Below are 14,131 nucleotides of genomic sequence, written 5' to 3'. Positions count from 1 at the left end.
TTCAAAAGTTTGACATTACAAGACTATTCAATGAAACAGAAATAATGATACATAACAACAAAATAGGAACAGGGGACAATGAGACATAGCGGCCGTCTTGTAGCTGACACCCACAGGTTGCAAAGCAATGAATAAGAAAACAAGGTTTGGACAGTATTTGTTAGCTTTAGCTGCCCATTTCTTTTTATATTCATGGAGTGAAGAGGCCCCAAAGAGTTGAGAATTTCTTCACTGAAATAGTCCTTAGAAAGGAACATTTTCCTTTCTGTGTATGTGTTTGGTTTGTCTGTTTGTTCTTGAGGAGATACCTATCTCGAGAAATTCTGCCACTTTTGAGATGGACCATTTTCAAGGCTACAGCTCTTATGACACATGATGAATGGGAGTGGTTGGTGGCACTGGTGGATTAATGCAATCCTGAGTTTTTTCTCTTAACATACAGTAATCCTACTAAATTTGTACTGCACAAAGTTGGTTCTCCTCACCTGCGTTTTCATTGTTGCTTAACCTGGTGGAGCTTCTGGGAGATAAAAGCATTTCATCTTCAGTGTGAACACAGACATTCATCTATTTCACTGTCATTGATGTTTGTGATTCAGTTGTGAAGAAGTCACATTTCAGTTTTTAAAGGATTTTCTTTTCACATCTTATACCGCTGTGTTTTTGTTGTCTTCAACATATTACTTTTTTTTTCATTTTCCCATCACGTTATGGTCTCAGTTGGTTTGATATGTGTAGACTAGACGCTTCCTCAGTAAGAAACACAGTAGTCTTAGTTCTGCAGACTGCTGACTGCCTTACATGCTCTATTCTGTTGTTCTCCAAACCCAGCAGAGCCACTCAGTCAACTAATGGAAAATCAAAGCACTGATACTGCACCTATAAAAGAGGCAGCACAGTTCAGACCTGCAGCAGAGACTCAAGGAGAAAACAAATTGTATTGAATTTCCAATGCTAATGCAGGAGATTATGCCTGATGCATACTGCATAGCTTTTATTAGGCTTTCTGTCATTTTTAGTAGTAGTGTCATTTGTGAATTATGTTTATTCATATTTGACCTTGAATGTCCTTGTGCTTGTTCCATAATCTATTCATTGCTGCGTTTGGCAGACCCTATTACCTCGTAAAGTACTAAATTGCACATTTAAATTTGCAGTATAGAAGTTTAAGCTTTAAGTTTAAGCAAATGAGCCTGGGAGGACATTCTCAGCAGACTCCATTGCAGTCAGCAGCCACTCAAGGCAGAAACATTTACAGGCGTTTAAGACAAAGCTGAACTGGTTCTTGTTCAAACCTGCAGATGTCAACTGTATCTGCCATCAACCTCTAGTGATTTACAGTGCTGCTGTTAAAGGTGTATTCCACAAAAAAACTACAATTCAAATGTTTACAAGCACTGGTTGCTCATGCTAATATCATAAAAATACAAAGAACGTGTGCAACTTGGACAGTCCATGCTGTAATCTCCAGATGAGGAAACTGTATCAACAGCAGTTTATGTCTGCAGGACGTGGAGAGACGAAACACAGAGTTGGAGGATGAGGTTCAGAATGCTGAAAAGACGCTGGCCTCCAGCCGGAAGGAGCAGGAGCAGGCAGAGGTGGAGGTGCGACGCATCATCCAGGTTCTGGACGTCAAGATCTGCGACCTGAACGACCTGAGACAAAGCCTGGCAAAGCTCATCGACAAATAGCCACAGCAGCAGTTTGGCTGCATCTCCACAGTGTTTCACTGAAGTATCAGCAGAGCAACAATCAGAGCAATATGGAGGAAAATGTGCAGCTGTTTACCTCCCTAGATCTGTTTTTTAAGATCAGTGCAGGTAAACAGCAAGTATCAGGAACCTCTTAAAGGTGCTATGTGCAAAGTAAATCATCTGTACTGTATCATTGTCACATTAATATTGCGACCTTGGTATGATCATCATAAACAGTTGGCAGTACAGTCTAACTGGCTACTACGACTTGTTTTTCCATATCATAGTTCCCAGCAGCTGCAGGTCCATTGTTTTTTAAACACGAGGTTTTCACTCTTTTCATCGTCTGCCATCACTGAAAACCCTGAAAGCATTGAATCTATTTGCTCTGGAAGATGCGCCATTGTCCTCTTTTCGGTTCCAAAGCAATCCAGTGTCTTGTCAAAATCTGACGCAGTGGTTTGCAGTGCAAAATGCTAGTGGCTGCTGAAAGCCGACAGTCTTTTCAGTGATGGCCGCCATTGTTTATGGTGATTATACTGATGTCTCAGAAGGACTGAGGTAATGATTTATTGATTGCAACTAATACACAAAGTACCTTTAAAAGAAGCCTTGCACAAAAACTGATTTTAAGCTTGTTATTTTGCAAAAGTAGACATTTCCAGCAAGTATCAGAGGGTTTTCTACTCATTTATTTTGTGTGATGTATTGTTATTTAATACAGAGTGGCCAATCCACATGTATTGGTGTACATAGAGTTGCAGTAATTAAAACATCCGACTGTTAAATGAAAGTCAGTGGTGCTCCGTTTTCCTGCAGAGCTGGAGGTCTCAACCACTCGACCGTGCCTGAGCACAGACAGTAAAACTGCAGTGCTGTAACAGCAGGACTTGACATGGTTGAAAAATAAAGTTTTATGGATAGTTACATTTTTACAAGACTTTGACACATTAAATTGATCGGCTTAGGCCTACATGTAGTAGTTCTGTATAATAAGGGTTTAAGACATACATTTTCTCATAATGTTATCGGTAGATCTCAGAAGTCACTAGAGAACTGAGAAAAATCAAGACAAGCCGCACAGGTGAAATGTCTGCTTTTACACAGTAAGAGCCTTTAGTTCATGCTGGTCATTCTGTCGTGAACACTATGGAGATGCACACAGTGGGAGTTTGGTTGGGGTAAGGACACATGGAGGCAAAGACCCTGAATAAAGTCTGCTCCGGTTCACCATCAGCAGCCTGGACTGGCCTCACCAGCTGAACATCAACAAACCCAGAGATGCAACAACCTGCTTACATTCAGGCCTCTGAGGATCCCAGCGTACAAGTATTTTTGTTCGTGTTTTATAAGAACTGCTCCTTCTCACCACTTACTCTATTATTCATGTTCATCGATGGGTTACTCACAGTCAGGATGGGATGGGAAATCAGCGATGGCTACCGGCCAAATTGCTGCTAAATTCAAGCTGCGGCTGGCAGGTTTGTCCTCAGGCCTCTTTGACAGGTAGAGCAGCATGTGAGGGAAAGGTCCTGATGTGTCGCCGTGGCGTGGCCCATGGACAGAGCACTGCTTTCCTGCCCTGTTGCTGTTGAGCTTAACCTGAGGTTGCACTTGATGTTTGTGCCAAGTTTTACTTTGTTTACATTTGTCAGCGTTCACAAAGTGATCCACTTCTAGTTAATGTATTTTTTTCTATGTTGCACAACACTACCATTTACCATATAGTAATAATAACCCCAGAGAAAGGCTCAGCAGAGCTGCAGAGCATAGATCACTATGAGAGCACTGCATGAGCTCTGCAGAAGCCCCAAACCTACCAGGGAATGTGAAGCTGTGTGTGTGCGTGCACAATACGTAGCAGTGTGCAAATGCAGACTGCTCGAGTTCAAAAAGCACAACTGCAGTAGTTTTAGTAAGTGGGTACTTAATTGACTTGTCTGTCAGCTTTATATGTGAACTGATGCACAGTATCTATCTATCTTTGCTTCTCGCCCCCTGATGAATTATTAATTTCTTCATGACAGTTATATAGGTACAAATAAGGTGCAGTGTTTTGCAGCTGATGACGCAGTAACTGCCAGGATCACAATAACACGTCAAAATGTGATTTAAACAGGTCAGAGGGAAATCTCGTGATGTAATAAAATACCAGAAAATGTACTAGCACCCATTATTACAATGATTTGTCATTATTTGTTATATTTTACAAATACCTCTACAGTAGTCAGTTTTAGTTTAATGTTACTACATTACGTTGCTATCGATCGCATTAAGAGGTTTTATTGTACCTTCAGTCCGATAAAATGATGGTTCATCATTTTGACAACACTACCTGGGAGTTTTGACATCAGCTGCTACATGCAAGCATCACTGAATTAGCAATAAAGTTTCTAGCATAGATTCCTGTTCATAGTCAATACAAGTAATTTGTAGGTAATGAGAGCTCTGTAAAGTCTCTTCTCGTTTATTCTGTCATCAGTGCTTTTTTTCACAACTGTGGTCTTTTTTTTTTTCCATGGCGTCACCAGATTATGACTGATTAGTACCAGCCTTTTATCAAGCATGAAGAAAATACATCAGACGCCACTGGCTCCTCAGCACGAGCTCCTCACAGTTGATTTCAGAAACGCTTTGCTTCACAACAGCCTTATTCCAGTGTGTCACTAATGCACAGCTACACTGTGCAAATGCATTAGGAGCTCCTGTGTACACAGAGCGGGAGGCAGGAACGCTGTCCTCTAACTGCAAGACCAAACTTTTCCCCTGGGGTCTGATCACTGACCTCTCTATTGAGACTTTGTGGGGACAACAAAGAGGACTTGATTTTGAAAGGCGGGTCCAAGTGCATTCTGGGAAATGTTGGAAATTGCCAGCTGAAGCATGAAAAGCAGAGGCAGGTTGATGGATATTGTGTATTAAATACACTGGAATAAGGCCTTTTAAAACATCTGTTGCCAGCTGCAAGAGACAGTGCAGTACCAAAGATGCACCACTGTCATGCTGAAACCACATCAACTGGAATAAACACAGAGCCTCAGCGTGATGCCGAAGTTCATCTCATCCACATTTTTAAATTGAACTTAAGTTTGACCTTTCAGTATGACTCAAAATACCTCAGAATATTTTAGTTTCATTTGGTAAAATAAGAGGAAAATGGTCAACTGGTGTTGGTCAGTTCAAGGCTACGACTTTGTTTCATAAGAATTACTGGATTGAAGAGAGCAGGTGTTTGTATGGAATTGACAATGTGAGATGAGTTCCTTATATTTGTATAGAACTGTTTAACATTAAAACTCAGTCATGCAGTCACTGCTGTGGTCTTTGTGTGATGGGAGGGTAAGAAACTCAGGTTTGTGACGTGCAATTCATCATTCCTACATCTTACACTTCCACATGATTACATTTTTCTTGGACTAGTATTTCAGTTTGTTCCACTAAACTGAAAGATTTTGATGTTCCACCTCAAATGATAATGAAATGTCAGTCAGCTTGAATTAACTCAATTCATCACACTTTGAGCAGTACATTTCTAGTGAGCAGTGGCTGAGATGCAATTGGTCGCGCTGCTTGCTATTTAACAGCAATTGATGTGGAAACCTCTTTAAAAGGAGTGCAGGAAGCATGCGAGGTGGCAGGTATGACAGTGAATTTTTGATCAGCTGACAGCAGCTGGTGTTTGAAATGCTGTGATAAACTCATCTCAGCTTTTCAGTGTTAGCAAAGACAGTACAGTATCTTTTTCATTTGGACTCAGCCACCGTGCACCATGTGAAATGTGTTACATCAGTCTGTACCGTTAATAATGCAGTTTGGACATGTGGCATTTTGTTTGTGCTGCACGGTCCTGTCAGTTCAGACTGACACATACAGCATGTGCTGCTTCTGTGTGCCAAACTGAAATAAAGTGGAAATAACAGCCAACAAGTTCATACCCGCACTGTTCCTGTCAAGTTTCAGAGTGCACCCACTGTTAGTTTCAATCAGTGCCAGTTCCAAGCAGGAGGTTTACTGAATTACCCAGTGAACAGGCCTCTGACCTCAACTACTTGCCAATCTCGTCTCATGATTATCTTATAACTTGGGAAGATTTGGCACATATTACAGTGTCTTAGTTGCACCAGCTTCATCTGGTTTCCCTCAGCCTCACGGCCATATACTGTACACTTTAATTCAAATTAAGCCAAAACCATTTTTCCACGCCCCTTAATCATACAAGTCAGACAAGCAACATCGTTTTCTTAATTTATTTTAACACAAAATGGCACAGAAAGCCAATTCAGTCAAAATGTCTACTTCAGCTTCTTCTTGGGGCGAAGGTTGTTGGTGTGTCCACACTTCTTCTTACGGCAGTTGACAGCACGGGGGTGCAGACGGGCATAGCACCTGCAAAACAAACCATCTGTGGTCAACTAAGGAAAATCTCCTGAACCTGAACATGAAAACTCAAACTGTCAAAACGTCTTTAATACAGCATTTGGGACACCAGAAGATCTATATATGGTGCTAACAACTTCAGGAAATCATGTTGCACATTTGGGGAAAGAATTCCACAAAATCAAAATCTGGGGGCCTAAATCAACTTTTATCCTAAGCCATTTTATTTCAGCATATGTTTACACAAACTACCTACAACACCCTGCACTCAAATTCCAACTGTTCCATCTTATTTTAAATCCATGTTACATACACATACCACAATATTTGTAATGTGCTTTGGCCTAACTTTAACAACAGTGGTACATTTAAGTTTAAACAAGGCGATAAGATCAAAACAGACCACTTCAGTGATCGTCAAGACTTACTTGCGGCAGATCATCTTGTCGCAGTTGTACTTCTGGGCCAGCTGTCTGAGTGAAGGCTCGATGATGCCACCACGCAGACGCAGAACCAGATGCAGAGTGGACTCTGGAGGGCAGTTCAGATACTTGACGTCAATCTCAACTTCAGTCACATCCATTATCAGCATATAAGAGAGCATTTTCTCTCTATAACATTTAATCTTTACCAGGTACGCTGTGAAAGCTTACTGCTGTGGGCTTTTAAGAGCGGAACAACACACATACACTTGGTGTGTATCATCAGGACAATTTCAGATGCTCCATCAGCCTCAGGATTTCTGGGAGACTTCTCTTGTAATTTACTTAAATCGTTAGCCGTTTACACTTTGTTTCATAATAAAAAGCTTATCTATAGTTTACTGTAACCACTGACACGTTCAGCACATGTAGCCCTGTTTTCAATGAGCTCTTACCTTTCTGGATGTTGTAGTCAGACAGTGTGCGTCCATCCTCCAGCTGTTTGCCAGCGAAGATCAGACGCTGCTGATCAGGGGGGATTCCTGCAAACACAACAACACTTACTCAAACTGCAACATTTACATTTAACTGAGAACTCATGTTCATGCACAAAAGGCAGTGGCTAAGTGGTTGATGGGTGACCATAATTCACAATATAAAACATATCAAACATTTTACTTAGAGGGCTGCTTACGAACGTGTTTCTGCTTTCAAATCACAAAATCAAAAGTCTTGCACTAAAGCAAATTACATTTTAACAGTTCAAGGTACACACACACACACACACACACTTCCCCAAGATTTTGGTATCATTTATAAATATGTAGGTAAAAAAAAAAAAGAAAGAAAGAAAAACTGGCTCCCAAAAACCATATTTGTAAGGGATGCATTGGAAGCTACTAGCTAACGAGCTGTCAAGACTCCAACTGCTTTCAGCGTAAAGTTACGTGTGCCGGCTCACCTTCCTTGTCCTGGATCTTTGCCTTGACATTTTCGATGGTGTCGCTGGGCTCAACCTCGAGGGTGATGGTCTTCCCCGTCAACGTCTTCACGAAAATCTGCATGTTTGCAGGCTGAGAGAGAGAACTGCGGTTAGCTCCGAGTTTAGCCAACTTGTAATGAACACGGTAAGTGACACCATCTCTCACTACACGTCAACCACACAGACACCTGTCATACACACTAATTACATGTGAAATGGCAATACAGTCACCGCTTCTAAACCAGGATGGTAACCGTGAAAGTTATTGCTTGCTTTTGATGAGCAGGGAGCGACATGTTAGCTAATGCTAGCCACTCGGTGCGGGCCCTCGCCACATGCGTACCGTTAGCGTGGAGCGCAGTTACAACTTTCTCTTTTAGCCTTCGAGTTGAGCCACTGATACTTACTACACAATCTATATCGACAAAGGACGAAAAATATATTGTTTTAATCGAATACAACAACTCAACAGTTACAAAAAAACGATAAATGTGTACTGGACAAAACGTGTACCCACCCGGCCGCTAGCTGAGCCTCAACGAAAAGAGAGCGGAAGAGGTTGACGCTGGAACACGTCACTTCCGTCTGCCTGTTTTTGGATTTATTTATTTATTTTTTTAATGCAGTTATTTTCGAAAAGACTTTTAACGATACATCATATTTACTATTTTGGAGAAAAAATGCCACTCGTTTAGCCCCGATGCATGTCGAAATTATGCGTGCAAAGTTAAAATTTACACGTTTCTGCCGCAAAGACACATTTTTAACAACCACGTAGGTGAGCGTATGATCCGGCAAAAGCAGCTCATGCCAGATACACACACATACATACATACATACATACATACATACATACACAGTATGATACTTTTTTAAAACTATTTATTTATTTTTGTTACAGCATTTTACTACACAAAAATAGACCGAGGAGGGCGACAGCGAGCAAAGTGATACGTCTCAAAAGTTGTCAGTTCATTGAAAAAATGCATTAGTGCTTCATTCAACAACACGCTGTAATTATTGATTGAGATTGCCGAGTCACATTTTCAGTTTTGAGCACCTGAAATGATTTGCCTTGTATTTTTGGAAAGCAGTTCGCTGTGGACATCTGCTGTTGCATGAACAAAACAGCATAATATGTGAATCTAGTAAGCAAATACGGCGTATCATTTTGTTAAATTTAACATCAAATTATAACTGAATCTATTAATCCATATCACACGTACACACACACACACACACACACACACACACACACACACACACACAAATATATGCATCTTGCACTCAAATGCAGGTCAGTCATGCTATGCTGCAAGTTGATATCGTAAGTTTATCTAAGGTTTTGCTGAGTTATAAAAAAGACTCTTGAAAAGGGGAATTACGTTCATTCCAAATATTTTGTAGGTTCTTCTAGGACACTTGTCCCAAGCGGCCTTTTTGTAACACAAGCAAAGCCAGATGGAAGGGAGTCTATAGTTACACCATTAGGTCCTCAGAAATCATGATTTTTATTTATTTTTTTTTTTTCTGGCAAGGCTCCTCAAGTTAGAGAAGTTGTGTGTGTGTGTGTGTGTGTGTGTGTGTGTGTGTGTGTGTGTGTGTGTCCTTGTTGTAGAATAAAATATTAAAGCTGAGTAGTTTTCTGTGCCCAGTCCACTCATTGCACATGTCCAGGTAATAGGACACCACAGCATGCATTTGTTTCTCTGCAGGAGCAGCAACAGTAGCGACATCATCATGTTCCACAGCACAGAGGTTTCCATGGTGGTGCATTTTTCACTCGCCTCAGAAGATGTCTAGCTTATCCAAAGAGTGACAGTAATGTAAGGAGAACACTAGTGGTATCCAGTATGACGCCAGTGGTAAAAACACTGATCCAAGGCCGTCCTGTGGGCAGAGAGTTTCTCCGGTCTACAAACATCCCATTTCTGGACAGCAGTCCAGATGCATTCTCAACCAGTTTCCAGGAGGATTTCCAGCCTTTTTCCTCCGAGAGGGCAGAATCTAGTCAACCCACCCAAGCTCACGTGGACCACAAGGACTTGAAACACATCGAGGAGTATCTGACAGAGGCAATGGTGTCCTACCAACGTCACAAATTGCCACAGATGAGCCGCACGCCACGCTGGACCAAGCTTTCCACCAACTTCAAGATGCAAGCTGACCCTCGGGAGGTTGCTTTCCACACCACCCACTTCCAGAATTTCCAGCCCCAGCCTTTCCAGCCCCCACCCGCTCCTATCCGACAAACACTGGACATCAAGAAGATTCAGCAAGTGGAAAAGCTCCCACAAAGCACCAGCAAAGCCTCCTTCACCCCACACCATGGCTGTCCTGTTGTAAAAGCCATGGTCAAACATCTAGGTTAGTGACAGCATTCTTCATATTATTGTGATTCTTTCTCTAAGTGAAACAATAAATCCATATTAGATTGATGATTGATGTGAACGTTCAGCAAATTCGATTAGGAATTAACTCCTGATGGGTGAACATTCAAACACCGTCAACCTTTCAACGTCATCGTCTTATAATGAATAACAGTGAAGCAATCTGTGGTAGGGTTCGTCTTTGAAGACGCAGAATGTGTTGTGTAATGAAGAATTTTAAATTTCTCTCTAGAAGAGGGCTTTCCCACAATCAAAGGGGACGGGCAGCATTGCAGTTTTGTCTCCCAGTACAGCAACACCTTCCAGGGAGCCTGGAGTAGCGCTGCTCAGTCTGTGGAAAAGGTAATAGAGCAGCAGCAGCGGCTCTTAGCCATGAGCTATTAGGATCAAAGACGGGTTTTATTCCAACCAAACACTACATGGCTTGAATGAAAACCTGCAGACTCTTGAGGAAAACTGTTTCCATCTGACTTATACACTGATTTATCCAGTGGAAAAAAAGAAAAAACAAATTCTCACAATACTACACTGTTCATTACTGAGTACTGGAAGGCATTTCAACCTCATGTCTCTGCCTTAGCTCAGATATAATAACTGTGAGCCTGAAAACTGCACCAGAAAGTCTAAATGTACTGAACAGTGGTGAAAAGCATCAAACTACATTTACTCAAATGCTGTACTGAAGTTCATTTTTAGATTATTGTACTTTAGCCCTCCCATACTTTTCAGGGGGAAATGCTGCACTCTTTACTCCACTACAGCTGCAGTATTTGCTGTAAGATTTTACATTCAAATTATCATCAAATTTTATAGATTCAGCTACACAGGAGTATACAACTATACACCAGGCTTAAGTCAGCTTGTGTCAACCTGAGAAAAAAGAGAAATGTTGGACCAACTTAAAAAAACTTCAGTTGGTCACAAACATACAAACAAACACGAAGGACTATATATAGGAAAATCTATTTTGAAAACTAGAGTTCAACTGTCTTCCACCAGCAGTTCCAGAGAAGCCGTTTTCTTCTCCATAGACAGACTCAGTTTAAACCAGAATGCAAGCTGAAGCAATGCTCAGCTGACCTGGAGTACCAGCACCGTCAGCTTTAAGTAGACACAAGAGCAACGAGGGTATTGACCTTTTAATGAAGCTTTCCATGACCGTGACTGTTTTTATCATCTTTCTGCAGCACACCTCCTCAGTGGCTATGGGTGATCCTGAGAAGATTGCAGAAAGAGAGACAACCAACGCTGCGTCATTCAAACGACCCACTGTTTGCAGGTCTGCAGCTTTTCTGCTGGGCCTGGTCTCCTTTCAGATCTCTTTTCAGATGTGTTGGTTTACTGCATGTTATGACTTCATATGTCAGGAGGTGTAAGGATGGAAAAGCTTACATTTGATTGACTCAAAGGCCTCAAAAATACAAATTTCAAAGTTGTCCAAAATATTAAATTTCAGAAATATTATTTGTCACTCTCTAAAAAGTCAGATTATTTGGTGTTGAGTTTATCCCTGCACTAATATAATCAAAGCACTAACTGTGGTTTTCATGCAGGCCACTTGTGGTGAAAGAGCACCTGAAGCTCAACCTTGGGAATTCCTGTGAGGACTCATGGTCATCCACATCCAGAGAAGCCTTTTGTTACCACAAGCTGGGTGAGTGTTTTCTGTGTCACTGTCCAAACAGGCTTTTGCCCCTTAAGTTTTCATTCTTGCTAACTAACAATTTAAATCTAGTACTTAGATATGCCACAGTGAAGATGTCTTCATTTAGTTGCAGCACATGGTATAAGCAAACTAAGCAGCTGCTTAGGGCCGTCACATACCAAGCAGGAAAAATGCAAATGTGAAATTCTTTGTTAGCTGTCTGTCATCTTTTGTTTATCCGGTCAGTCTGGATCTGTCTGTGTGGTTTATTTCCAAGGAGGTCCAGTTGTTCTGACAAAGAGGAACCCGAATTCCAGCTCCTTACCCAGGGGGGACACTGATAGGAAGCGCAACAAAGAGAGGATGTCGGTCACCACCAACAGAATCTCCTTCTCTGATGTGAGATAACAGACCTCCTACTTAGTTAATTTTTTTTTTTTTTTGTATTATAATATTACTGCTATATAAAGTTGCACAGGTCATGAAAGTGAACATTTTCCACTTTAGGTGAATTTATGGCCTTTTGTTATGTTAAAACATCTTACTGTGTCATATCGCAGCTGAACCACACAGAGAATCCAGTGTATGTGCCCAAACCTGAGCTGATCACCAAGAGCCATGTCCAGTTCAGCCCATCCTGTCTGTCAGGCCTGTACTACACAACCACGGCCAAAGAACACTACAGCAAACAGGACGGAGAGCCAGCCAGGCCGGCCATGCAGCTGCCGAGCAACATACTGAGTGGACCAGGTGATGGTTTGGTCTTGTTTGTGTGTTTAAAGGGTGGTGCATGTAGACGTTAAACATGTTTAATCTGTTTGGCAGAACATGGGCTGAGCCTCAGCACCACCAAGACTGACTACATCCCTTTGAAGACCTGCAGACAGACAGCTTCTCTGGCACAGCAGAGAGTGAGAGATCGTGAACATAAATCAAAAATCTTGCCACTCATCTGTAGAATATAGCCCTGACCGCAGTACTGGGTTAATTTTGAACAATCCACAGCAAACCAGCCAGCAGTAGGATTATTTGGACCAGTAATACAACAGTAATACAAGAATATTGAGTTAAAATACTGAATTTTAACCCAGTGGGTTTTTTTTGTGTGTGTAATACAATATTGTCTGCCTCTCTTTCTGTTAATCGACCAGAGCAACATCAGGTTTCCTCTGGTCCATCAGCACTTCGGCACCACCCACAGTGAAGACTACACCGCCAAACCTCTGATCATGCAGCACCCTTGCCACAGCCAGCTCTGCACTCATTTTGTCATGCAGTGACTGAGAAACACAACTTGGTCACTTGCTCTTGTGTTCTTTTCCAGCTCCAAATAAATGATATAGTCAAATCAAGAGCAGTTCTGTGGACTTACTGATATGTTGCAGCATATTCCACATATTTGACTCTTGGTTCTGGATCTTTTGTGTGTGACAGAAGTGTAATGTATAGTGAACTCATTGAACTCCAAGTTGAGCTAAATCTTTCCTACATTTCCCAGTCCTACATCTTTTCAAAAACCCCAACAAAAGAGGTGTGATGTTGTTCTATTCATGTGCAGAATTACAACCCTGATCCTCAGTCTGCCGGCTCTTACAGTTCTTCAACTTTCAAGCATGCATCCAACCAAAGCCACTCTGTCACATCATCCCTCAGTGCAGAGTGTTTTTCACTGTACTGCATAAGAATTCTCATTATCTTTCTGGGCTGAAAAATAAATAAACGTTTACCCAGATCAGTACAGGGGCTATCAGAGCGTGAAATGTTGAAGCAGTGTGCAAGTGCAGCTTTAGCAGTTAGGTGGCTTAAACATGAACCATAGCCTCGTCAGTCATATTTAGGCCAAGGAGGGAAGAAGCCTTGGGCTTAACTGTTTTGCTTCCACCCTGTGTTTACAGTGTCAACACTAACTGTTAAGAAGAAGGTTAGCATCCCCTCCTTCAAGCATGATTGACCACAAAACTTTGTAAAAACAATTTATGTTGTAGCAATAACACAGCCTTGACCCAATATGCAGGCTCTGCTGATTTAAAAATAAAAAAGCTGGCAGGCAGCAGATGTAAATAAACTAAATCTGGAGCTCACCAGCCAGGCAAAAAGCCAGAAGTCCAGGTATGGGTTGGCATGTCAACTGGCCAACAAGTTCAGTTCAGGTCCAAGGTTTACAAGAACATGGTTTAATACTAGAGTGAGCTCCAGAATAGACCAGACAGATCTTGTTGTGCCAAGACACGTGCCAAACACAAGTTAATTTTAACTTTCAGTTTTTCATTTAAGACCATGGAATGTATGACACATTCAGAAAAATGTACATAATTCATCGTCTTTTTGTGCACCTGGCCATTTAAAAACAATCAGTATTAAAGAGTGAGCATTAAGGAACACTTCTGGATTACAACTTGCTGATCTGAATGATTCTGTTATAGACATTTACACACAATACTATGTTCAACCACTATGACAACTGTAGTATATGAGTGATACGATCTGATAAGAAATGCAACAAAGGAAGTTTATTTCTGACTCAATTCTCCAGTGCTTTGATTTATTCACCATATGAACTTTGACTTGATAAACTCCTGGGAAAAAATGTTTTACAAAGATAACTGTTTCAGTGATGT

General features: G+C 41.3%; 3 protein-coding genes across 4 annotated transcripts in view; 2 read left to right on the top strand and 1 right to left on the bottom strand.

The window, feature by feature from the left end:
* The window catches only part of homer3b (homer scaffold protein 3b), a 43,664-nt gene extending 38,655 nt beyond the window's left edge, over positions 1–5,009 (top strand). For both annotated transcript variants that reach the window (XM_076726329.1, XM_076726330.1), the window contains one exon: positions 1,509–5,009. In XM_076726329.1, coding sequence (XP_076582444.1) covers positions 1,509–1,694 — 186 coding nt within the window. In that variant the 3' untranslated portion in view covers positions 1,695–5,009. The remainder of the gene's footprint in view (positions 1–1,508) is intronic.
* A 921-nt stretch (positions 5,010–5,930) lies between these two features.
* Positions 5,931–8,023, bottom strand: LOC143318749 (ubiquitin-ribosomal protein eL40 fusion protein). Its single transcript, XM_076727226.1, has 5 exons — positions 7,996–8,023; positions 7,458–7,569; positions 6,952–7,038; positions 6,503–6,605; positions 5,931–6,083 (listed from the first exon to the last, which is right to left on the bottom strand). Exons 2-5 carry the CDS (start codon positions 7,558–7,560, stop codon positions 5,990–5,992), a joined length of 387 nt encoding a protein of 128 aa, XP_076583341.1. The 5' UTR covers positions 7,561–7,569; positions 7,996–8,023; the 3' UTR covers positions 5,931–5,989.
* On the top strand, positions 7,383–12,793 carry LOC143317992 (uncharacterized). Its single transcript, XM_076725832.1, has 9 exons — positions 7,383–7,623; positions 9,194–9,845; positions 10,101–10,210; positions 11,056–11,147; positions 11,422–11,528; positions 11,794–11,912; positions 12,074–12,263; positions 12,339–12,424; positions 12,665–12,793. Exons 2-9 carry the CDS (start codon positions 9,332–9,334, stop codon positions 12,791–12,793), a joined length of 1,347 nt encoding a protein of 448 aa, XP_076581947.1. The 5' UTR covers positions 7,383–7,623; positions 9,194–9,331.
* The last annotated feature ends 1,338 nt before the right edge of the window (positions 12,794–14,131 follow it).

Source organism: Chaetodon auriga, chromosome 3 (genome assembly GCF_051107435.1).
Source record: "Chaetodon auriga isolate fChaAug3 chromosome 3, fChaAug3.hap1, whole genome shotgun sequence".
In the NCBI taxonomy this organism is placed as follows: Eukaryota; Metazoa; Chordata; class Actinopteri; order Chaetodontiformes; family Chaetodontidae; genus Chaetodon; species Chaetodon auriga.
This window is presented reverse-complemented; position numbering and strand designations above follow the sequence as displayed.

What these genes read in the sequence shown, in the direction of transcription:
- LOC143318749 (XM_076727226.1), bottom strand. Translation starts at nt 7,560, where the DNA reads ATGCAGATTTTCGTGAAGACGTTGACGGGGAAGACCATCACCCTCGAG. An exon ending in AAAGATCCAGGACAAGGAAG is followed by an intron (nt 7,039 to 7,457) that starts GTGAGCCGGCAC and finishes TTGTGTTTGCAG; the next exon opens with GAATCCCCCCTGATCAGCAG. An exon ending in GACAAGATGATCTGCCGCAA is followed by an intron (nt 6,084 to 6,502) that starts GTAAGTCTTGAC and finishes TTTGTTTTGCAG; the next exon opens with GTGCTATGCCCGTCTGCACC.
- LOC143317992 (XM_076725832.1), top strand. Translation starts at nt 9,332, where the DNA reads ATGACGCCAGTGGTAAAAACACTGATCCAAGGCCGTCCTGTGGGCAGA. An exon ending in AAACGACCCACTGTTTGCAG is followed by an intron (nt 11,148 to 11,421) that starts GTCTGCAGCTTT and finishes GTTTTCATGCAG; the next exon opens with GCCACTTGTGGTGAAAGAGC. An exon ending in CAACATACTGAGTGGACCAG is followed by an intron (nt 12,264 to 12,338) that starts GTGATGGTTTGG and finishes TCTGTTTGGCAG; the next exon opens with AACATGGGCTGAGCCTCAGC.